Source organism: Dunckerocampus dactyliophorus, chromosome 18, assembly GCF_027744805.1.
Source record: "Dunckerocampus dactyliophorus isolate RoL2022-P2 chromosome 18, RoL_Ddac_1.1, whole genome shotgun sequence".
NCBI lineage: Eukaryota > Metazoa > Chordata > Actinopteri > Syngnathiformes > Syngnathidae > Dunckerocampus > Dunckerocampus dactyliophorus.
Window position 1 is genome coordinate 18,215,845 of NC_072836.1, and position 26,217 is coordinate 18,242,061.

The 26,217-nt window shown below is 42.2% G+C and overlaps 2 protein-coding genes across 5 annotated transcripts in view; one reads left to right on the forward strand and one right to left on the reverse strand.

Moving 5' to 3' along the window:
• Positions 1-1,606: 1,606 nt before the first annotated feature.
• fmc1 (formation of mitochondrial complex V assembly factor 1 homolog) lies at positions 1,607-3,253 on the reverse strand. The gene is made up of 2 exons (XM_054760369.1): positions 3,077-3,253; positions 1,607-2,096 (listed from the first exon to the last, which is right to left on the reverse strand). Exons 1-2 carry the CDS (start codon positions 3,203-3,205, stop codon positions 1,893-1,895), a joined length of 333 nt encoding a protein of 110 aa, XP_054616344.1. The 5' UTR covers positions 3,206-3,253; the 3' UTR covers positions 1,607-1,892.
• The window catches only part of LOC129171575 (glutamate receptor ionotropic, NMDA 2B-like), a 156,389-nt gene continuing 133,332 nt past the window's right edge, over positions 3,161-26,217 (forward strand). The window contains exons 1-3 of one of the 4 annotated variants that reach the window (XM_054760367.1): positions 3,161-3,418; positions 23,030-23,161; positions 24,968-25,075. In XM_054760367.1, coding sequence (XP_054616342.1) covers positions 25,049-25,075 — 27 coding nt within the window. In that variant the 5' untranslated portion in view covers positions 3,161-3,418; positions 23,030-23,161; positions 24,968-25,048. The other 3 variants (XM_054760365.1, XM_054760366.1, XM_054760368.1) reach the window with 3 other exon arrangements.

The window sequence follows — 26,217 nt, forward strand, 5'->3', positions numbered from 1 at the left end:
CACAGTGTAGATGCTCGTGAATCCCATTCTACTCTCCGCTTATTGTGCATTATTAATTGTGACACAAGCCTTTGGTTTGTCAAAATGCATTGGAAGGTTCTGTGTGTGTGTGTGTGTGTGTGTGTGTGTGTGTGTGTGTGTGTGTGTGTGTGTGTGTGTGTGTGTGTGTGTGCGTGTGGAGGATGGGGGCAATGCATGGGTGCTTGCCTTACTCCCGGTGTCACTGTGAGTTGCTTGGCTTTGGGGTTATTCTATTTAAATTCACACTGAGAGCAATGTTAGTCATCAGTGGGATGCAGGAGGAGGTCGGGGGGGTAGATTTATGAAAAAATAGTGCAATGGAAAACATTGGGCTGGAAGACTGATGTAACTGTGGGCAAAGTGAGAAAGCAATGAATGGAGGAGAAATAAAAGGCAGTGTTGTTTTCCACAAGTCGCATTCTGCTGTGGATTGGAGGGGCATCTCGACCGATTCATTTTTTAAGTACTGATGACTCCTGACTCCTGAAAATGTGATTTTTTTTTATCTGACACGTAGAATATCTTGCAGCTTTAGTTAAATTTCAGTGCAGCACTCGTCAGCACAAACTGAACAGACCATTTGGTTTTATGTTTCCCTGTGATGTGCATTTGACTGCATTTCTTCATAATAGAGCTGACTGTTATCTATTTATATATATGGCATATTCAATTTTAGATATGACATTTTCTATATACAGGCACACCCCGTTTATCACGGTTGATTGGTGCCAGACCCGACTGTTGTACGCAAATTTCTGCGAAGTAAGATTCCATATTTATAAATGGAATATTTTTTTAGTTAGAGCATATAAAAGCAAATACAGTTTTTACCATTACTGGAGCCCTCTAGACATGAAATAACCTCCGTAGTCACCTTTACACTAACATTACTCAATATAGTAGACATAAGAATAAATAAGCCATTTAGGGCATAAATAAGACTCATGCTCGTGTGTGTTGCTATAAATGTGTTCCCTGGAGCAGCAGGGTGAGTGACAGACAGGAAGTGACGGCGGTTCGGAGTTGAGTTTTAGCTTGGTGCGGGTTACAGTGGCAACAGTAGCCTGTTTTTATTAGAGATTATTGTGCCTGTTGTGAGATAACTCAAACCTGCAAGAAAAGCCTGTCGTTCTGGCAATCACGTCTGGTGCTTGTGTGTCTCCCCAACCATTACAGTAACATCACTGACACCCAGTGACCGGTGTAGAATGCTACATATCATCACAATGATCAATCTTTGAATGTGTCTTGTGAATGCCTTATATTAGCAATCAGCCATTTTTATGCTTACAAACACTAATAGGCCGTATTAAACCATAAAACAGCATAATTTAATATATTTTAGAAAAACCGTGAGAGTGAAGCCGTGAAATTCGAACGCCTGCAGATATCAATTATTTCAACTTATGTTCTTCTTTAGGTGCACCCTAGTTGAGCCTGAATCAGCAGTGCCTCTGCTGGTTGCAGCCAAGTAGTGCACTCCACTGTAGCTTTGAGATTATTCAATCAATTCCACTGACAGAATTCTGAATGATCAATTAAATCAGCCTATCTACGACTGGGTTTTCCATTTAATGTTGTTAAGAATGAAAACCAAACATGTTTCATCGTTTAATAGAGAAATGAATCAAACCTGAACAGCTCTTGCGAATGTCTGCTGCTGCTTTTGAACATATTAAAACATTTGCAGGACAAGAACAAAATGAGATGCATATAAACTGCCAGGTGCGTATATTTATAATGTATTTCTCCATACATATTTCTTCTGTGGAGGATAGCGGGTACTGTCCACAGCCTTTACTCTTTCACGCAATCCCTCGCTCAAAGTTCCTGAGGCATCCTTATTCCATCGTCACGTCCCACAGAGGTGTTCACTTCTCCCAGCCTTTGCCTCCAGGCTGAGTGGGCAACCTGAGCCCCACCAGGCCGGCCACCTCTTCCGGGCTGCGCTCTCCCTTCCCGTGGTAAAGCTCGTGCAGAGCCTGGTGGTTCCTAGTGGATGTCAGCAGACACAGGTACGTTTGGGAGGCATGGAGCGCCTCCTGCTGGGCACGGCAGTACCTCTCTCCTGTCACCTGCAGAGGAGGAGAATTCATTATTAACGCCATTCAAGCCAATGACATTCTTGTTGGGGGGGGGAGTCAATTACAAATGATTCCCAGTCTTTCTGAGTCAACATGATTCATTTTTCAATCCGATGCTGACATTAAGCGATGGCTCCAGTCCCTATAGAGTCTCACATTTACATTATAATGTCCTTGGGTCATTTCTGAGCTCGGACAAATACACACTGACAGGCAAGCGTCCTCCCGCTAGCTGTTTTGCATCAGTGCACATGCATTCAGCCAGCGTGGTGAACCTTGCTCTCTCAAGCATTAATAATGGATGCTTTAAGCCTATATGCTTAACAATCCAAATGCTGCTTTTCAACAGGCATGGCCACTGTGTTTGGGGAGGAAATAATGTCACGATCATGATTTTTCATACTTTTTAGACTACACATTCCAATCCTTTTTAAAGTAACTGTAGTGGCTGCCTAGAGGGCGCTGAATGTCCAAGCATTATATCCTGTCCTCTTCCTGTTTTGAGTACGTAAGCGACGCCCCCACGTAACACACACACACGCACGCACGAGCATAGCATACACAGGAAACCATAACGTGATTTTTTCCCCAGAGTGACAAACAACCTGCAGTCCGTTCTGTTTGTTAAGGCATTCCAATAGTTAACTGGTTATTAATATTTTGCAAAAATATAGCAACATTATGCAGGTGTACCTAATGAAGTGTCCAGTAAGTGTCTCATGCTGCTGGCTGTTTGTTAGCATGCCCGTCCGATTCCAAAGTCAAATTGGGCTGAGCTGCGTTTATAAATAACATCACATCTACGTCATGGTGGACACTTACATACATCGCTTTTTAAAGATCATTGAGCTCAAAAACATTTGCACACATCGAGCAATGATTCGTTGCACAGAATAGGACAATAATGATACGTGTAGTTTTTAGCTAATTTAGCTAGCAGAAGCAGAAAGGCAGAAAAGAGGACATGTTACCTTATTTTTACGAAACTGGTCCTTCACATAGGTGTACGCCAGCGACTGCTTGTAATTGTGTCCTTGCGTGGACCGCAGTTCTTTGAGTATTGCACTGTAAACACGCAAGGCCGACGAAGACGCTGCCATCTTCGCCAGCAAGTGTTGTTGATTGTGGACCACGTTCACTAAACCAGACCAACTCAATCGGTCGTCGCATCATCGATCCATTATGTCTACCACATGGTGGCGATGTGTCACCTGTGTAAACCCACCTTCCATGTAGTACGCCAAAGCTGGACGACGTTTCTTAAAGTAACATTTTAAAACAAATACACCGTCAAAGAAGACTGCTCCCTTCTCGTGAGTGTTATCGATTTAACTCACTCTTTTATAACAACAGTCGATACTTGAGCACTGTAGGAAGTATACTTAGGTTCATGTGACTTAGTAGTCAGTCCCTCCAGGATTTCGATGGCTTTTTTGTGGTTGTTATAGCCTAAAATGCCTGACGGTGACAGAAGCTGCAATGTTTTGAGGCTTTATTATCGCATAAGCTTGCGACTTTATGAATTTGTTGTCTCCAAATTGGCCTCCCGCCCTACAAATACCAGAGAGGGGCCAAAATGGCCCAGTTTTTATATGTAAATGCTGTCGTTACCTGTACATCAAAACATTAGGCTGAATGAAATACCAGAGAGGGGCCAAAATGGCCCAGTTTTCACACGTAAATACAATCGTTACCTGTGGAATGAGGCTCAAACTGAGGGGGAAGGTGTGGCAACTGTGGAATGCTTTCAAAGACTTGTGTTTCAGTTCAGTAAAATAAAAAGTAACATTTTCAGAAGAGAAAGGTTTGTTGGAATGTAAAGTAGCTTTTTGCATGGGAATTGGGAGGGTTTGCACATTTTATTAGTGCGTGTTGTTTTACAATTTTACTGTTTGAAAAATAAAATATTTCTACGTTTTTTGTAATTTCTTTGTGTAAATTTGTCATTATTTTAGCCCTTTGCATTTGTTGTATTTCTTTTTTTGTATTTTGTAAATTTTGTTGTAATTTTAGCTTTTTGTAATTTTTTTTTTTACTTCGTTTAGTAAATTTGCCCACACCCAGAATGACACACTTAGTAACTCAATTGATATTTCAGATATCATTGAAATTGTAGATTTGATTTCTTCTATTTTGAGTAATTGAGAGATTTTCCATTAATAAAATGTGTTATATCAATACTTTGGAAAAACCGCTGCTAATTTGACTGACTATTATATATTAACACAAATAAAGGACAAAATTCCGATTTACAGTGTGTGTGTATGCAAACAATATTTGTTATAACATAGTATGTACGTATGTGCTGCTTGTAGACAATATAACACTGAATCAGTATCAAACGTAAAACTGAAGTAAGAGGTTGACACATGTTTTTCATTTCTTCCTGTCATTTATTTATGATGCACAGGATTCAAACAAGAGTTATCAGCTTTGAAATCACAACTATGAAATATAGAAAACACGCAAATGCACCATATACTGCAAATACAGCCTCTGTCCTCTATACTGCACAATCATGACCCTTCCAAACCACCTCCTTCCTGCACCTGCCACAAGTGTATTTGTAACAGCCAGCGCAGCGCATACTGGCATGATTGCTGTTGCACTCCCTCTTGACCTGGCACTTGGCACGCTTCCCAGGTTCTGGTGTGGCATGTTGTTGCCGAAGACGGGTCTCCACGCTGGCCTTCTGGGCTCCAACATGGGAGTGCGCCAACTCACTTGCTAGCTCCACCAGGAAGTCGACCCGTCTCTCCTTCACGCCAGTGCATGCCTCGTATAGGATGTGAGCATTCAGCGCTGCAATGACCAGCATGTTGTAAAACACGGCGACAGGCCAGCGCCGTGTTCCTGTGCGCACAGTGTATTCCCGCACCATCTGGTCCATCGCATCGACTCCACATTTCATGGCATTTGTAGTCTGTCACTTTATTTGGCTTCTTCTTGCCAGTGTCGCCAGTCTCCACATGCTGCTGAGGATGCACACAATCTTCTTCCGCTTTGGGCGTACACTGTCTGTGCTGCACCAGATGTAGAAAACACCTCAGTGCTGTATTGCTGACGGTCCAAAGTCTGCTTGGCTGATTCAGGCATCTCCCGGCGAACCTTATTTATTGTGCCGAGGAGGGTGGTCTTCCGTTGGAGGAGTGAAGAGACGTGAAGAAATTATCTGTTGTTAACGTTCTCCCTTTGTCCAGAAACGGCTTCATCAGCTTCATCACCACATCTTCTCCCAATCTCACCCCCGTGGAACGGCTAGGGTCTTTCCCAAGATAGGGGATCATGTTGCAAACATATTTTGTTTTCAGATCACATGCCACCCAGAACTTTATCCCAAACTTGTCTGGAGGGGAAGAAGACAAGAAACAGCAGCGAGTCTTTGTTGGGAACAGCTGTTCATCTCTGGTGATGTGCCTGCCTGGATTGCATGACGAAAAGCAGTTTGCAACAAAGGAACTCCAAACGTTGGACATTGCGGCAAATCTGTCAGTCTCAACTCGTTCAGCGCGTGTCTCCTTATCATCAAAGCGCAGGTGTTTCATGATGTCCTGGAAACGGTTTCGGGCCATTGTCTTCATGATAAGAGGGTTTCCCAGTTTTTCAGACCAAGAGTCTTTCAGCGCTGGCAGCTTGGTAACTCCCCGCAAATGAATGCCATCAGCTCAGGGACAGACACAAACCAGTTCTCCTCTGTGTCCTGTCCGGGCTGAACAGTCCACTGCTGAATAGAACCGAGCATGTCCAGAGTGATAAAACAGAGGAAACCCTGTAAACGGGTCGTCACTCTTTGTCGTACCGGAGCAGCCGGCTGTCCCTCCGCGGAGTAACCTTCAATGGGCCTGTGAACGAGAGGCCTCCCCAACTGATGCTCGCGCCACAGTGTGCCATCTTTGGCCTTCTGTTCTCCCCCAGCATGTGCCTCCAGTCGGCCTCTCTTTTGTGGTGGTGGCACAGTGTCCTCCTCCTCCTCTTCCTCACCTAGTGTGATCATAAATTTGAGATATGAGCAATGCAGAATCAAAATGATGTGCACAATGAAAACCTCCTCTGTATTGATTGAGGATTGCTTTCAGCTTTTACTAAAACACAACATGAAACACAACTTTTTTCCTTAAAAAAACAACATAATGTGGTAATTAAAATGTTTAGGAATCTTACCAGAAGAAATCTCAATGTCTGCTATGTCTTCTCCATCGGAGGTGACAGGGTTGACTTCACCCAGGACCATCTCCAAAGCCTTCTCAAGCTTGTACACTCTCGGCATGTTTGCTTCAGTTGTATTCTCTCTTCTCTTAGCTTCTACTGAGCTTGGAGCCACCCGTTTTTATAGCTGAAGGTCGACAAAGGTGTGAATAGTCTTTGAAAGGATCTTTGGAAAACAGGTCTGTGCTACACCAAAACTCCGCCCTCAAGGCCTCAATTACTATAAAATGCAAAAGGCTAAAGTAATGACAAATTTACAACAAAATTTCCGAAACACAAAAAAAATACAAAAGGCTACAAATAATGACAAATATTGATAATGAGAAATATATAAATAATGAGAAATATTTTATTTTTCCAACAGTAAAATTGTAAAACAGCACATACGTACATACTATGTTATAACAAATATTGTTTGCATACACACACACGGCAACAACATGCCACACCAGAACCTGGGAAGCGTGCCAAGTGCCAGGTCAAGAGGGAGTGCAACAGCAATCATGCCAGTATGCGCTGCGCTGGCTGTTACAAATACACTTGTGGCAGGTGCAGGAAGGAGGTGGTTTGGAAGGGTCATGACTGTGCAGTATAGAGGACAGAGGCTGTATTTGCAGTATATGGTGCATTTGCGTGTTTTCTATATTTCATAGTTGTGATTTCAAAGCTGATAACTCTTGTTTGAATCCTGTGCATCATAAATAAATGACAGGAAGAAATGAAAAACATGTGTCAACCTCTTACTTCAGTTTTACGTTTGATACTGATTCAGTGTTATATTGTCTACAAGCAGCACATACGTACATACTATGTTATAACAAATATTGTTTGCATACACACACACTGTAAATCGGAATTTTGTCCTTTATTTGTGTTAATATATAATAGTCAGTCAAATTAGCAGCGGTTTTTCCAAAGTATTGATATAACACATTTTATTAATGGAAAATCTCTCAATTACTCAAAATAGAAGAAATCAAATCTACAATTTCAATGATATCTGAAATATCAATTGAGTTACTAAGTGTGTCATTCTGGGTGTGGGCAAATTTACTAAACAAAGTAAAAACATTTTTACAAAGCTAAAATTTACAAAATACAAAAAATGCAAAGGGCTAAAATAATGACAAATTTACACAAAGAAATTATAAAAAACTTAAAAATATTTTATTTTTCAAACAGTAAAATTGTAAAACAACACGCACTAATAAAATGTGCAAACCCTCCCAATTCCCATGCAAAAAGCTACTTTACATTCCAACAAAGCTTTCTCTTCTGAAAATGTTACTTTTTATTTTACTGAACTGAAACACAAGTCTTTGAAAGCATTCCACAGTTGCCACACTTTCCCCCTCAGTTTGAACCACATTCACATTCACATTCACATTCACATTCACATTCACATTCACATTCCACATTGATGCACGGGTAACGACTGCATTTACATATAAAAACTGACTGGTGAGGACTATCAATTTTGCCATTCATTTTGACCCCCTCTGGTATTTCTACGGTGGGAAGGTTGAGGCCGGTACCCCAAAAAGCACATGATTTCAACAATTCTAACAAAATACGCTTTATTTGCGGGAGAAAGTGAAAGTTGCATTACGTCGTCGTGATTTTGTCTGTGTGTAAAAATAACACGTGTTGAAGAATAGGTGATTAATGAGCATAGAGATCAACAAGACAGAGAAAAGCATCTTACCGCTAACATGGCGCACTTTTCAGCCACAACAAAGTAGACCTGTGTTCCTAAGACTAAACAAATAACGTATCAGCCTTCACATGAGGAAAAAAATACAAGCAAAGTGTTAAAGTTAAAAGTAATTTCTGCTAAAGACGACTGAACAATATAATCACTCTCATGGGACGTTACTCTAGAAATGACACTTTTTATACCAGCTGTACACGGACTACTCTAAAGTGTATCCAAGCTGCATTTCTGGTAATCCCCCTTGAAAAAATCATCTAGATGTCATCCCTTTGGCACTTTGCGCTTTGAATTTGGCAGCTTCACTCTAATTACTGTTTTTCAAAAATATATTAGTCAATCATGCTGTTTTGTGGTTGGATGTGGTCTATTATTACCCCCGAAATATGCATATTTCAGCAGATGTTACATATTTTTGCCTAAATTAAGAATGTTCACGCATAAACATGGCTACATGAACTAAAATCCAAATATAAGGCAGTCAGAATACACGCTCAAAGCAATGATATGTAGTATTGTACACTGGTCACTAGGTTTCGGTAATTTTACTGTCATGTTTGGTGAGACACACAAGCACCAGACTTGATTGCAACGGGCACAATAATCCCTAATAAAAATCTCTAAAAAAAACACGGCTACCATTTCGGCCATTACCCATGCAAAGCTGCAACGCAACTCTGAACCCCAGACATCACTTCCTGTCCGTCCCTCACTCGGCTCCCCAGAGGGGAACACATTTACAGCAACACACACAAGCACAGGTCTTATTGATATCTTAAATGGCTTATCTTACACCTACTATATTGGGTAACAGGAGTGTCAAGGTGACTATAGGAGTGTTATTCATGTCTAGAGGGCCTAATAATGTTAGAAAAAAATATTTAAAAGGCCATAAGCACGTTTTCTATGCTCTAACTACGAATATATTCCATTTATAAATAAGGAATCCTACTTTGCGGAAATTCACTTATCACGGTATTGAACCAATTAGCCGCGATAAACGAGGGGTTATTGTATAACGTCTACGTATTTAGCTATACTGCCTGTCCAAAAAAGCCCTCTTTGATTGAACCAAGCAAATCCATCGAAATGTGTGACATTATCTCATGTTAGTAAACTTCATTCAACAACAGAACTTCAAGTTATTGACTTACCCGGTGTTGGTTGAATTTTACCTTACAGTATATCACGCACGGGCATCAAGAAACATTGTTGATGCGTCCTGTGCTCCACGTAAGTGTGTGCTGATGTGAAAGATAACGTACTCGACATTGTGCATCTGATATCTCACTATGATGTACGGTCAGGTTGCAGCTGGAGCACCCGGCACCTTGCGAGCAAGCGCTAGCAGATAGCACCAAATCCAAAAATAAAATATAAATGACAGCACCGAGTCAGTCTGTCACCGTCAGAATTTAATTGCGGCGGGCCACCACGAATGAATGAATGAATGAACGCATTTTTGACATGAATGCAAAGTGAATGCTGGTCTTCCAATAAAAGTGGGTGTGCATGAATCTTCCAGCAGTGAAAACGGGATTCATGTGGCAAATAGGAGACGTTTTCCGTGGCAACACTAAGTAGCCTCTCGGTAAAATGTGATTGGTCCGTTTGAAGCTTTGACTCTTTGTTTGGTTGCTACTTATGTCCTCTAGGGGGCGCCATTCTCTTATCATGTAGAAACACCACTGAGGTTCCTAGACATTTGTAGGCGCCGCTCTACTCCTCCCATCTCTGGCTTTCTCTCACACTCTTTCAATGAATACTAATGCAGCGAGTGGGCCCACCTCCCTTCCTCCTATCTTTTTTTTTGCAGGGATGGGCGGGAGAGGGGAGACGGTGCAATTCCAGCTTCATATCTTTCCACATGAGGCAGGCAGTGCTTCACTAGCAGCAGCCACCCCCTCCCTCCCCACCCAATGCCTTTTTTCCCCTCCCACTGTGTGTGTTGCTGCTGCAACAATGTCTTACCTGTGTGAGTGGCACCACGCGTCCGAGCAGAGTTGAGAGACACGGGGAGCAGAGGACATCTGTGCCTGCTTCTGCTTCTTCTGGATGGGAAGGTTCTTTTGGGGAGCGAGAGAGCAGAGAGCAGCAGAAGGCAGCCGGGGAAGGGGAACAACTGGCGCGAGCCAAGCCCCCCTCCCGCGTATAAACTGGAGACAACGGAGGCCACTGGAGTATTTGCTTTTATCTTTCGTTTTCTCTTCTTTTTTTTTCTCATCGCGCTGCTGGGAGGTGCTTTTTCTTTTCATTTGCTGGCGCTGTCGGTCCTCTGTCTGCTCATCTATTTTGCCATTTACCTGCTCAACAATTTTTTCTATCTATGAGCCACACAAGGAAGGGGAGTGCGGCGGAGAGAAACAGGAAACCAGAAAAAGGAAGGGGATTTTTTTGCCTTTTTTAGAAAAAAGAACCCCATTCATTGTTCCTCCCTTGTCAATTGCTTTCCTTCCCCGTGCAGCCCACGCTGCCTCCTCCCTTCACCGCCTCCTGCCACTCACTATCCACTCCTAACTTTTTGAATCCACCATTACGTTCCTTATCATGAAGACCTTTTAATTGGCTCCTTTCACTTTTGCACCTTCCCCTATTTTTTTCCTCCTTCCATCCTATGCATCGTGTTTGGGCCCTTCTTAAGTCTAAGCATAGGTAGGTCTATTTCCTGTTTGGCGTCTGTCACTAAGTCTTGTTTCCTTTCGTGTGCGACGCATTTTGCCAAGAACACACTTCCATGGACATGCTTCCCCCGCCACCCTCCTTCCTGATGATTCTTTTTTTTTGTCATCGAGCGACGACCTCCTCCTCCTCCTCCCGGCGTCATCGTCAAACCACATTTGACTGCTTTGTCGTTTCTGTGTTGCATCACTCCAAAAAAAAGTCTCATCTTGTTCCTCATTAAAAATGTGTCCCACCGTCCGCCTCAACATGTTCTGCCATGCCAATAATCGATATCCCCCCCGAACCCCCCCTCCCCATATCAGTTCAACAGAGCTGTAGAGCCACCCAGCAAAACCACATTCATGTGTGAGTTCACGGTGTGAAGGTCATACAATTTGCATGTATGGTCGGAGACGAGCACGTGTGTTCACTTTGGTTGCCGTCTGTGTTTCTTGTGCCCCCCCCCCCCACTCTCTCGTTCCATCCCATATCTCCCAACCGCCGCCTGTTCTCGCAGACAGACTGACACGAGCTTTGAAGGGGAACGGACTAGAAGGGGAAAAAAAGTCTTTATCATGCAGAGGATTGTGCCCCTTTTTACTCTTTTTACTCACTTTGCGACCCCGGGACATCTTTTCCATCACCGTCACCATATTGCCGTGTCTTAATTGAGCCACATATTGATTCATTTCATTTTTTTTCTTATGTCGACCAAAAAAAAATCATACATTGCATCAGAGAGGACTTTGTATCATACTAGATGCTAATGAACTTAATGCTTTTTTTAATAATAAGGGTACAAATGAGGAGAATCATTTCCTAATATGCAGTGTGTGTGTGTGTGTGTGTGTCACAGTAATGGATAGATGCATAGAAAAGTGAAAAGTCACTCATTTTGTCGTCCGCATCAACTTTTCTCCCGCCAAAAAGGAGCTTTAATGGCTCCTGTGCTCAGTACATGAAGATAATGACAAGCGGGACAGCCGTCACCCTCATAAGGCCACTCTGGATGTAGCGGGGTTTTTTTTCGTGTGGAATTATCCTTTTTAAAATCCCGGATATTTGATTCCAAATGAAAACAACAAAAAAACCAAAACAAACTAACGCAAACACCAACTTTTTTTTGGTAACCAACTGAAGCGGCTTTCAAGTATTCGGGTTTTTCTCTGTGGGATTTTACGAACGGATGGAAGACTCAAGCGGTTGTCTCGTTGCTAACATGTTCATTTTTACTGTTTAGTTGTACATGTTACAGTTTCATAGGTGAGTACGCTGCTTGGATTCCACACATGCTGAATTTGGTTGCATGTTTTGGAAGATGAAGTGATCCTGAACTAGATTGTGTGTGTGTGCGTGTGTGTGTGTGTGTGTGTGTGTGTGTGTGTGAGTCTGTGCAGGGTTACTTACTTCTTGCATTTTCAGATACATTTTCCTCAGACCTCCATTATTTTAGTCACGAATCTGAAAAGTCCGTTCCAGAGCTGCAATATAATCATAGATTCATCGATAAAACCAATTAGCCGAGCACTATTTTGGTACTCAATTCATGTTGTTTTTATTTAATAATGTAAATATCCTCAGATTTCAGCCTCTCAAATGTGAATATGTTAAAATTTCCTCAGTCATCCGTGAAAGCAGACCTAGTGTATTATCTTGGTGCTTTAGCCCACACAAGATATTCATGCACATCAGCTTTGACTTTGGAAAACAGTGATGGACATGTTTGCCCCTTTTCGGATACGTTGACCGGACCACTAACTTTTTGTGTTTGGTTCATATTGATTTGGTCCTCCAAGGACTAACCGATCAATTGGTTAATCCAAACAACAAGCGTCAGATTCATCGACTAAGAAAATAACAGTGAGTTGCAGCTCGAGTCCCTTATTTTAGCTGTTCGTATATGATGTAAAATGTGCCGTGTGTTTCTCTTCTCCACTTCTTCACGTTCACACGTAAAGCAATCGTGTGGGTGTGCGTTTGTGCGTGTGTGTGTGAGACGCTGAGTAAAATAACACCCGAATACTCATACGTGCTTCTCTAAAGCGGTGATTCTCAACTGGCGGGTCGTGACCCACTTTTGCAGACCCGTTTTCAGTGGGTCGTGGGTCTTAATCTTGCACTTTTATTCTGAAGGGGATTTTTTAAAAAGGCCGCAGGATGTCCTGTAATGCCATTTAAAGACCGACGTTGGTTAGGAGTCTACTGCCATTAAGATGTTGAATGTACCAGTCTTGTCTCTTGTTGAGCCCCAGCAAGTGTTTGCCTTCAGTATTTTATGATTAATATTACGTGTGTCCGATAATAACGGCGTAAATATGTGATATCAGTTGAAATCGATATCACATTTCCTCACGATGATGACGCAGCAACAAGCTTGCTATCCGAGTTAGCATGTCCACGATGTGGAGTTATTACCAAGTTTCACCTTTTGGATTGTAAATATGTGTAAGCGAGGGTGTAAATAAGATGTCTGTTGACGTTCAAACTCAACACGACAAAAGGACGGCCGCCATGAAGCTCGGGAGGCACTTTTTATAATCACGGAGGTCGCTTAGTAGCTTCGGTTCACTGTCAACAAACACCACACAGCCGTCAAAAACGCCACGCTGTTGGAAAATAGCTTCAATTGATAATGAAAGCGGTGGTTATGCGAGGGGGAGGTAAATTGGTCATGACTTTTGTAATCCCGTCTGAACAGACTGAATCTATTTCATTGTCGTATTTGGAGTTCGCTAATCGCTAATCCTCACCGCGAGCGCATCTGTGGGATTTTCAATGTAAAATTAGCATCGAGCTAGCCCATTCCTTTCAATGCATTCCGTTTCTGTGGTATATCACAGAGAAATGATTTAGTGTCTTTTGTAAGTTCTAATATACAAGCTTTATTTCTGTATGTTCCACTTGACAGCGCGTAGCGAGCAAACGTTAGCAGTAGCAGAATAAAAAATCTTTAGGAGACATTTGTTCAAGTAATTTAAAAACTGCCCTACCTCAAATTCAAACTGCACTTTCTTTTCATTAAATTTGGGAAATTTGAGTTGAAAAAATATCATTAACTCGTTCAATCCCAGCCATTTTTCAAAAGACAACCTCTTCAATACCGTCCATTTTTGACGATTTTGACTGATCTTTTAAGACACACAGAATATTGTCTTGTATGGCTACATAAACATGGAACCTACCAAATGAAAGATTAGACTCCTTCCTGTCATCAGAAACAAAAGTCTTTGTTTCTACCTCTTTCCGTTTTTTAGTAATCAGCAGTGGAAGATCGGTACGCTTCAGGAAAATATCAGTTCCCGACTAGAAAAGGGCAAAAACTACCTTTTTGTGAAAAGATACATTTCAAGTCTAACTTTCACTGCGACACAAATTTGTTTTGCTTTTGTGACAGCTGAAATGTCTAAAGAACTATACCAACATAAACAACACAAGAAAGGGTCGTAATACATCAAATAACAATTTATTTCCAAATACAACACCATGAGCTTTTTACAAGTTTTACATTTGGAGCTGAACTGTGTGTGTGTGTGCATGCGTGTGCATGCGTTAAAATTTCCCTACAACGCGTAACCTTTCGCACGCCACACTCCTCCACGCTCCTCTCACGTCCTTCTTCCTGTGAGGTGTGATTCTTCCCTTCACATGATCCCTGCTGAGCTCTTATCAAATGCACTTCTGCCACCTTGTGGCCGTTTGTGCGGCTTAAAATTGCTCTGAAGTGAAATGCATGAGTGGAGAGTTGCGTCATCAACTCTGTTTGCCTCTTGTGAAAAAAAAGGTAAAAGACGTATAAGTACATAGTTGGGAGGGGGCGTTGGGGTTTATAAAAGCGTATAAATACGTCTTTGGTATTGAATGAGTTCAGGTGTGATGGCGGCCAAACCAGTTGAGAACCACAGCTCTAACGGCTGCCACGAAGGGAGGATAACTGGATGAAATTGTTACGTTGTCGGCTACAAAACACCTTTTCACACCCTCTTTCCAAAACTCACACTTCCACTCACACATCCGCACGTCACGGACATCCATCCATCCATCAGGTTCAGGTTCAGCAGCGACTGACCCCGTTTGTCTGATTAAGTTTCCTGCTGCTGACATCAGTGAGTGTGTTTTCGTGTGTGAAGGCAGAGTGCACCATCAAGGTTAGGACTCTGTACCTGTGAAACCCACCTGGGATCTGCTCTCATAACGCGGGATCATTACAGATTGCGCACATGTGACCCCCGTTGCCCAGTCTGCAGATGGGCACTTCCAAGCAGAGAGTCTGTCAGCGGCTGTGCTGCAAAATGGACGTCTGGAGTGCAAACCGCGCCGTGTCTCTGACACTCTTTCAAGTGTAATCACCACGACTTGAGTTGAACTTCATGAAGTGAAAACTGTATTTTCGAGCACCACTGCGCGGAGATGCATTACTTGCACACGGAACATTGTGAGGGTCGTTCCAAATGTGCGTAGTGTTGCTGTGGATTTCCTGGATTGCTGTTACGTGAATGTACCATCAAGCTGATATGACGAGTTGTGTGCACTGGACGGCACAGTCCTGGGAGGAAAGTGGCCGGCTGAGCGGCGGTAGGAACGATAGATATACAGCAGATGAGCATCACTTTCGTGCAAATAGAGAGGAAATTGGTTTGTCTGAACGGCGCAGGATGGATTGCTTTTTGTCTTGGATTGGATTCTAAATCTTGAGTGCTGTTGTCCCACAAAAGAAATGCAAGCATTTTTCTGCTTCACTCCAATTTCATTAGCTTGGTGGTCGTAATTTTCTGTCGCTGAAATTGCATTTTAATGTTTAAATCCTGTTGGAATGGTGGAATATACTTGTTAATGCGGTAATCCCTCATTTATCGTGGTTAATCAGAATATTCCTAGGATTCCTTATTCGTAAATGTCATTTTTTTGTAGTTAGAGCATAGAAAACATGTTTATGACCTTCTAAATACAGTTTTTAACATTGTTAAAGCCCTCTAGACATGAAATAACACCCCTATAGTCACCTTTGCACTCATATTACTCAATATATGGGAGGACTTTCAATATTAATGCAGACCTGCCAACATGTATGAATTTTGTGGTACTCAGCATGCAATTTGACTCCCGAATACGCTCGTATGCGCCACTGCTCTCCATTTTCTTGCATTTTGCTGGTTTCAGTTTCGAGTTCAGTGTGCACAGTTGAGATAAATAAATAGATATTCTCAGTTTCTCAATGGTATTTCAAAAACATTTCTGTCCCCCAGTGGGGGCATGACAGAGCATAACTGGGAACCACTGGGCTGAAGGAGGCAAACGCATTGCAGGCTCACTTTCCCTTATTGACTTGTTGTGCGTTATCACGTTCACAAACACAGTGAGCGGAAGTGGCGATGACTCCAGGAAGAGAGTGTGGAAGTGGTCTAACGTCAGGGTCCAGGGCAGCCCCTGACGCGTTTGGTCTGACCTCAGCCATTGAAAATTCCTGCTGCTGTTCTGCGCTAGAAGGTTATGCATAAAGAGATGTCACCCACATGATACTCGTCGCTCGGAGACAGCAAGAGAATGATCTGAACTCTTTCTGTTCCTTTTACTCCCCCACGCACTTCCTACGGGACGCCTCGTGTGTCGATGTCTGGGCACTTTGAATTAAACCGGCGCTAGCACACACATACGTTATCTCCAGCTAACTTCCACTTCCACGAGTTTTATGTTTGCAGCACACGTCCGTTTTGGCTGTACGCTGACGCAAGGCAACAACCTCGGATGAACTTATCATCTGAAATGAATGATTACATGGAACGCTTGTGTACATTGTGTGTGTGTGTGTGTGTGCGCGTGTGGGAATCTTATAGAGCTTATGTGGGACACGGGCACAACTTAAAAAGTAAATCTGGGATTTATTGGCACACTCACTTCAATCAGGCGGAATATAGGTCATGATCTAATATAAAAAGGCTGCTCAATAATTCATCAGCGCTGATTAAAAGACTCGTATCGATGCAGACGCGATCCGTGAGAAAAGACGCGCGTACGCAGAGCGAGTATAAATGCAGCGTTTACGCCTCTTTTCGGGATTAGTTAAAGCGTCGGTCTTCCTTGGTGTTTTTATCAAGTGTAGTGTACATGTGACGAGCGTGTGCACGTTGGGCGAGTTTCTGTGCGGCCCATCGATCTATTAAATATGAAGAGAACAATCTGTTACCCTGCAGACACTTGTTTATTATTCATTGACATATGTAAATTACTCATTTCCTCACCTAAAATGTGGCCGGAACTCTCCTACTGTACTATTCAGAGAGTGTGTGGTACAATTGGGTCGGCTTTTAACGCTTGATCTCGGAAAAAATATTGTTGGGAAGTGTGAATTCATCGGGACAAATGTGTGCAGTGTGTGATCTGCGAACACACGAAATAACGAGCAACGTCCAGGCAGCGCATCCTGAATGAAAGGAGGTTTGTAAAAGGTTGAGAACGTGGTTCATTTGTTTTATTAAATGCGAAACAGGGCTCCACGCTGTTTGAGGACATAGAGCGGAGCTGACTGATGTCGATATCGGAGGTTGGCGACGTAACCGAAGTGGAAACCAAAACTAGCCGTTTCTTGCACGCTTACTTGGGACTTCGGCCAGAGACACGAGGAGACTGGGCCATAACTAAGGATTCTTGAAAAGTTTGTTTTGCGCATGTTTTCATTTTTAGTCTTCCCTTTTCATGTGATATTTGATACTCGTATCGAACAGAGCTGCTGAGGTAATTATGTATTGAGTGAATTTCCGTGAAGTAATATTCCTTTGTGAAATAAATGGAATATTTTCATAGAAAACCTCTTTACGACCTTCTAAATTGGGTTTTTAACATTATTAGGGCCTTCTAGATATGCAGTAACACCCCTATAATCACCTTTACACTTGTATAACAACATAGTAGGCTTAATAACAGAAAATAAGCCATTTAAGACCTACACTACCGGTCAAAAGTTTTAGAACACCCCAATTTTTCCAGTTAGTTATTGAAATTCAAGTGGTTAAGTCCAACAAATAGCTTGAAATGGTACAAAGGTAAGTGGTGAAGTGCCAAAAGGTAAAAAAAAAAAAGGCAAAGTTACCCAAAACTGACAAATGTGTATTTCAGAAGTATACAAACACCCACAAAATGGGTCAAAAATGTAAAACTGTTCTCCAGAAAAGGAGGTTGATCAAGCCTTGGCAGTTGGTGCAACTAATTCCTACAGGTGTTCCAACTTCTGGAGTACTCGCTACCTTTTCTGTCTGCATAAAAACAGTGTTCAAAACACACTGTGGTGCTGGACCCTCGTGAACATCAGTTGAACAGCGTTGTACTGGAGAAAGTCATTTGTTGCTCCAAAAATGGCAAGAAAAAAGGGAATTAACAATGCAAGAGAGACAGACCATCTTAACGCTTAAAAATGTACTGTAGGTGTTCTAAAACTTTTGACCGGTAGTGTAAATAAGACTCATGCTCATGTCCTGGTGCGAGGGGAGCTAGCTGATTGCAGGGGTGGACAGAAAGTGACGTCGGCCTGTTGTTCCGGCAAACATGTTTACGCCCTTCTAAATACAGTTTTTAACATTATTAAAGCCCTCTAGACATGAAATAATACCCCTATTGTCACCTTTACACTCGTATTACCCAATATAGTAGACACAATAAGAGAAAATAAGACATAAATAGGACTCATGCTTGTGTGTGTGTCGCTCGAAATGTGTAAGGGGCGGACAGGAAGTCACGTCAGGGGATTCAGAGTTGAGTTTTAGCTTGGTGTGGGTTTCAGTGGAAACAGTAGCCCGTGTTAGGGATTATGGTGCCTGTTGTGAGATATTTCAAACCTGCAATTAGAGCCTGTTGGTCCGGAAATCAAGTCTGGTGCTTGTGTGTCTCACTGAACATTACAGTAAGATTACTGACGCCTAGTGACCAGTTTAGAATACTACATCTTTGACTGCGTCTTCTGAATGCTTATGTTTGTATTTTAGTTCATTTAGCCATTTTTAAGCTTAAAAATGCTCAAGTTAGATGAAAAAATACGTAAAATTGGCTTCAGTATGCATACAGTATATTTTCATGAATAACAGACCATATTCAAATGAGCCAGTCAGCATAGATGCGTTGTCTACATAAGCGGGACCGACTTAAGCGGGTTTGATCCAGTATCGTTATTGGGTTCTGATACCAGCGTAATTCAGAATTTGCTGATACCACCTGTGGAGCTTTCCCATCCACGAGCCACGTCTGTGCATTAATGTTGTCAGCGAACGTAACCCAAACGGTATCGGCGAACGTAGCCGTCTCCACGCACATACAGTGCAGTCGTCCTCGGTCGGACATCTACACAACGTAGAACTTCTGTATAAGACTAATCTATATAAGACTAGTGTACATAAGACTAACCATGGAGATGCATTTGTACACAAGACTTGACAGTGACCATTGCAACATCCATATTCTCCTGCTGTCTTTCTACTTGTGTGATTCTAGCTAATCATTTTTAATTTGTGACCGCATTGTGGAGGATCAAAGAGAGAGGAAAAGAACGCTGGCAAAGATAAGAAAATGAAGCTGTGCAGCCGGCACAAGAAAACGCTGACTGCCAAGCGCTCCAAGTGGAGATAACCGATAGGGTGAAGCTGCCAACTTTGAGCGAAATCGCAAGGAAGCGGTACACGTTGGAGGCTTGAGCCGCCTTTGTTCATAACCCAACTTTTAAAAAGAGTTGGCAATGAGGGGAGGTTTAAGGGAAAAAACCCCAAACTATCAAGGGTCCGCTTCCAAACTGATCTGTTTTCAATGATGTTAACAATTTCATAGTTTTATAACACAGTGTCCCTTTCACATCTGACCCCAAGGAGCTGTACAGGGTGTTTGCAGAGTCAATTTGAACTTGATATCTTGATATCGTCTGGCTTGTGCTTTTAGCTGAACTTCAAATTGGAAAAATCCCATTTGTTCCCAAACCTGCCAACATTTACGCATTTTTTGTACACAGCACGCATTTTGGCCCTTGCTTTGCTGCTCTCCGGCTACGCACTTTGTAGCATTTCGCCGGTTTCAGTTTCAAAGTTCAGTCTCTGCAAAAAAAAATAAAAAATCCTCGAAATGCGGCGAGGCTGAGCGTTAAGGCTGTGATTGGTCGGCTTGTTAGTACATTCTTTCCTCTCTCGATGCGACGCGTGCCGAGGGCGGCCCACCGATTTCCGATCAAGATTTGCAATAAAAATGACTGTTGTAACCACGGCTGCAGCAATTAATCAATGATTCATGGATTATCCAATTAATCGACAACAACTCTGGTATTTGATCAATCAATGATCAATGATCAAGGATTTAAAAATGTAAACGTCCTCAATTTCAGCCTGTCAAATGTGAATATTTTTTATTTCCTTAGTCATCCATGAAAGCAGACCTATTTTCTTTGTGGTTCAGGCGAAACAATTTGCAATTCTCACACATCTGCTTTGACTTGATTTTTGCCTCTTTTCACATTTGGAAGTGAACTATGTGTGTGCATGTGTGCACGCGTGTGCACGTGGGGAAAAAAGCAGTCAAAGACGTATAAATACGCTGTTGGGATTGGCCTGGGTGTAACACACAGATTACTTCCAGCTGCAATGATACTCCCCTTCTCTCTTTAATTGGCATTGTTTGCTCGCTGCAAAGGAAGCTAACAGGTTAACAAGTTGACTAAAGTTGACGTCACGGTGGGTGCTCAACCCTGATGAAGAGCTATGAAAGCAGTGGTGTCCAAACTGCAGCCAGGGGCCATTTGTGGCAGTTGCTTTTATTTTTATCGACCCACGGCACATTGTAGAAATATAATTACCACAGCAAAAATGGGAAAATAGAGCAAACTTAAGAAGAAAACGCTGAAATGTTGATATTAAATAATAACACAAAGCTTTGTCTTTAAATATGCATCACGGTTTGTTTAGCCTTTTTAAAAATTTTCAAGGTGGGCGGGGCTGTGTTCCCATGCATCCAAAGGAAATCCTGTATCATACTGTAATGCATCAGTACCTACTGTACTTTCACCTTTCACAGACTCAGAAGGATGCAGCCCTTCATTTTTACATTTGGACTTCACACCTGCTCCTGCCAAGGAATAAGTATGATGTCTTTCATCCGATCCAGGAGGCTACCACCGCCGTTACAGTGACGAGGTGGCTCAGGTCTGAACGTAAGCCACGTTACCCCAGTTCAGTTTGGGATGAAAAGATTGTGAGTGGGAGAGACATGACAGAGGATTTAGTTGAGTCTAGTTTGTGCAGAGCAAGGGAGAGTGATTCATAGAAGCAGATGCGGTGCATTCAGGTCAAGTTAGCCGGCCGACAATCACTCAGGGACTGATGTACGCTTCATTAAAATTCTGTTGGTATTAGAAGCTACGCCAGCGATCTACACCGGGGTTTCTCAGCTGGCGGGGCACGGGTCGCAGGGCCGTTTTCAGTGGGTCGCGGGTCTTTGCCCAGGGGGGGAAAAAAAAGTGAATACTACATATGACTTGTTTTTCAGTAGGTTTTGACTCATAATAGACCACAAAACAGTAAGCGTTAATTAATTAATTTCTGGAAAAAAACGTGATATAGCGAGGGAGCGATAATCTAACCTCGGTATTGTGAGGGACGACTGTACTGAAGGATCTAAGTGTGCGGGGGGGCACTTTGATATTTTACATTTCGTAAACCAACGCGTGTTATATACTGTTTATTTCAAGCTAAGAAGGAGCCTCCATCTGAAGCTTTGTGTTGTAGATGACAAAGTGTTATTATTAATGTCAATGTTTCCCCCTTACAATACACTTTTTGCTATTTTTTCATTTTTCCCATTGAAAAATGTTTTATTTTTTTAACAAATATTTCAGCCCATTTCAGCCATGCTCTTGTGAAACCCTTTCATCATAATATTACGACTTTATCCCAAAATATTTAGATTTCACTCTCGTAATTTAACTTTATTCCACCCAAAAATTTCCCAAAGTTGCATCTTTATTCTTTGTTGTTTCTCATGACATTACAACTTTCAGAAAAAAAGGTTGTTAAATATTTCAACTTCATGCTTCTAAAATATATTTTGTCCTCGTAACATTACAACTTTATTGATGTAGAATTATTATAATTTTTTTCTGAATATTGTAAGTTTTTTTCTCCTATTATTTCAACTATTCTCATAAAATGACTGCTCTTTTTAATGTTTTTTTTGTTGTAGTTTTCCTCTTGTAATTATTTTTAGAATTTGCCGAGGGCCATTAAAAAACACAGCTTGGCACCCAGGCTGCACTTTGGGCACCTTTTAAACAGAATGCAAACTAGCCTTCACGCTTTTCACGCATACAATCTAATGAAACGCATTGCCGCTCACGTTCGAACGTTAGCAACTGGAAGTTTGGGTTGACAAATTTGCACAATTTTGGTGGGTGCTTGTCATTGAGGGCTGGTGGACAACCACTGATCTACACAGAAAAGATAAGTCATTCTGGACTGTGGGATAAATTTTGCCGTCAGTATTTAGTCTTGCGTGACTTTCCTTCAGTGCAAGACAATACAAAGTTCCTCAAAGTGGTCACTGCAGTACATTTCTGCAAATCCCTTTCAGGGCAGTAGCGCTTCCATGTGCGGTGCATGCTTGCACAAGTAAGAAAAGGACTTTAATAATATCCCCCAGCCTCCGCAATCACCGGCGTTTAGTCACAAGCTGTTAGAAAGCACTCTCCTCCACATGTAAATTAGGAAACATCCCCCTGGTAGACTTCCACAGACTTGTAGAATGGATGTCAAAGGGAGTTCAAGCTTTCTTGGCAGCTTTTCATAAGATATATGATGTTGTCCTTTCATTTGTCACCCATGCATATGAACTATGCATAAGCACATTTGATAGAAGCCATTTATTACCATTGCGCTGGGGGTTGTTGGCAATGAAAGCTCAGACAATTTAATGCTACTGTACATCTGGAGCAAATGTATTATTTACCCGATTGGGCTGATTTCTCCTCCTTGAGTCAGCTCAGCAGTTTTATCCGCTGCAAATCTGCATACACACCCACTCACACACACACACACACACACGCACACACCCACACACACAGTTTACTACAGGGAGTTATGAGATGCAGTTAAGCAGATTAAGGATGGAGATTGTTTTTTTTTCTTATTGAATAGATGCGGCCTTCACTGTGGTTTTGGATTTCAAGCAATAAAATGCCAAGCTTTTTCTTTTTTTCTTTTTTTTTTGTTTTTTTCCCCCAAATAACCATGTTGACTTGTGTACTGTAAAGTCTTCCTATCACTAAAAGCTCTTTTAAGCGTCTGTGACCCGCTTCTAACCCCCCGTCCCCCTTGTTGCCCTTTTAAAACAGCCGACTGGCAGACGTCAGTGATCCAAGCGCCGGCAAGCATCTCCTCGGCGGAGCGAAGAGGAGAACAGAAAAGAAGCTGCTCCCGTGGAGTACGATTACCTCGAAATTGCTGCTTTTCCCCCGAAAATTGCTGTGAGTTCTCCGAGCTGAGCCGCCCACGTCATTGCAAATAAACGCTGAAAAAAAAAGTTACTCCGCGCCTTCCTCACCTTTCCATTGACTTGCACCATTAAGGCCTGCATACCTGAGGAGGTAGAGAGGTGTCATTTCATGAATCATGAAGCGTAAGGCGCATTTATGTGATAAAGTGCTGCTGGTTAGAACGCCTAAACTGGAATATGCTGGAAAATATGAAATGGTTGATTTACTATTGCTACACCAAATGCAATCTTTTCTCCTCGTCGGAGTTAATTAAAGTCCTCTTTCTATTAACTGACTGATGCTGTGGACAGATGGTATCTTTCAAGTTTATGGGACGTGTCTCTTCCATTGAAACAATTCCATCACATATTCATGATCATAGTCGCATCATCGCCTTTTTTCTGATTAATTAGTAGTTCTAGTAATGACCTCCTCTCGTGTAATTATTCTTGATTGGTTATTTCATACGGGGGAACACAATGCTGTGAGAGAAGCTGAAATGAGTCATTTTTTAAAGTATATGGATACAATAAAAACATACCTGTTTAATAAATGCCCGAATGTTCTGGTGATGTGATGCCTGGACGCATCCCGGTTGGTAGGAACGTATCAAACAGCGCTGTTTTCACACCGAAACGTCACATGTCAATTAAAATAGACATGTGTATTTAGTTAGCCAGTGGATGACGCAGCAGCTAAAATCTCCAAGCTAGACATAATTAGTGTCCTCATGAAACAACGCTGCTGTCTAAAATATCACATTTGTCAATCCACACGTGTATCGTATAATTATAGTTGCACATGGCTTACAGGTAGAAGCATAGTAGAAAGCATTCTGTCATAGAAAACATCCGGTATGCTTTGTATCATTCAGTTTCAAGGTATACCTCAGAAATATACAAACATGTACCAATATGAGTTTACATGAAAAAAAAAACATTTTAAAGTTTTCCCATAATGCATTTTGTTTCAGCAAAGCATTTCATTGTAGGACAGAGCATAGAAAATAGTGGATGGCGCTGCAATGCTGCGCCTGTCCACCACAGGGGGCCAGAGGAGGCCAGAGAGAGGCTAACGTCATTGCAATACCCCAATGAATGCATTGCTCAGATGCAATGTATTATGGGAAAACTTTAAAAGTATTTTTTTTTCATTTTAAACTCTCATTGGTACATGTTTGTATATTTCTCAGGTATACCTTTTGAGTGTTAAGTTGCTGTGCGATGAGTGTAGTTTTCTTTGTAAGATGACATCATGAGTCACACTTTTATATTGTTATATATCATGACCCCCTGTGACCCCCTGTGATTCCTCATGAGCTACTCTTTGAGTAGCTCATGAGTGGCTCCTGCCAAAGAAAGAGCAACCATCTCCTCACTGACTCACGAGCGGCACAGTATTTAAACAATTAGTAGCAGTTCTGAAGTAAAGGAGGTGTCACAAGACTAGAATTTAGCCGTAAATTAGCCGCACTCTTGTATAAGCCGCAGGGTTCAAAGTTTAAGAAAAAAGTAGCAACTTATACACCGGAATTTGCAGTATCTATTTTTTGTAATTGGAATTGTCCTAACTTTCTCCTCCATACGGCTCCCCTGTGGAAACGGTTGCTGAGTGCAAACACAAATATGACACTCCACCATGTTAAAATGACTTGCCCACTGTGACACTCTTTCTAAAGGGACACGTTTTGAATCATACAGATTTCGCCATCTTTTTTAAAAAAAAATTGCATCTCTGTTTATGTTGAACAATCCATCTAGCGATCAATAATCACCTCCTCTCTTGTGGTGATTGTAGTGCAGCCTCCGTCAGTCTGAGGCTATGAGAGGGAGAGAGGAGGCCCAGGCTGCACCATCATGCTACTTCTGAGACGTGGGGATGAGAGTTTGGCCGACAAAACACAAGGTAAGACAAAAGCGATGCATGCATCTTATCTGGCTTGTGCGCCTGCAGCTCTGCTTCCTTAACTGCTTGATTGATGGTTAAAACCTCCCGCAGCCTTCTTGCCTTCTTTGCATCGCACCGTTTGCTTAAGGGTCACGATCAAGGTTCAAGGTGGAGCCTACAGACGAGTGGTTTAATCCTGGCTTTTTAGCACAGCGTGCACTTGGATCAATGCCGATGCGTGGACGTTCACCTGATCCAGCACCTATCGACCATGGGCCTCATTTGCATGACTCTTCAGCCACTGATGAGGCGGTTAAAGGATTTGTTGCGTGTGTGTTTGCCAGCCATTTGTCGCCTGTGTTTGCACTGGAATTCATTGGCGGATGAAAAAAGGAAACATCATGTTTTGTGTGAAAAGATAGAGGAGCACATAATTCTTTTGTGTCCAGGACCAAATTGTGCAGATTGTATTTGCCACAGGAGCTAAAAAAAAACAAAAAAAACGGCCATTATCACATCAGCACTTTGGTTTTCACACACATTAATCTCCTCGCTCTTTGTTGCTCCAGGTTTCGAAAAATTGCTTTATTTTTTTTAACCCACATCTTCCTCTCTAGCATCCACCCATGCACGATTAATCAGCTGTAATGTACAAGAGATTGAGCCTTTGCAGAGTTGCGTTAGCGCTCTTGTTTTTTTTTGGTGTGCACACTCCCAATGCCATTACACACTTACTCCTATTACTTAGCTCGTCTGCCTTGGCCGGGCTGCAGGGGTACGGCACGGCGCGGTAATGAAGTGCCTCTGCCTCGGCCTTCTGTCATTAGCTGAAAGTCACGCAGCTCCATGGGTTAGCGCTGACGCTGCACCTCCCCTACTACCACCTCACGTCATAAAACATTACCATATAGTTGAATTAACTTTCTCTCATAAACAATGTCATCCTAGCTCCTCCGGGGCGGGGGAAGAGTCACTAATTGTAGGATTTTAGCTGTAGTTTTATTGAATCTAGTCTGCTCATACAGAAGACCACATCATTATTAGTGGGAATCTGCAGGCTGCCTTTGACATGTTTTGAGGAAATTGGGAACGTGCATGTTGATCAGGGGTGTGCAAACGTTCCCCATCAAGAGCCACACACTGACAAATGAAAGGATGCA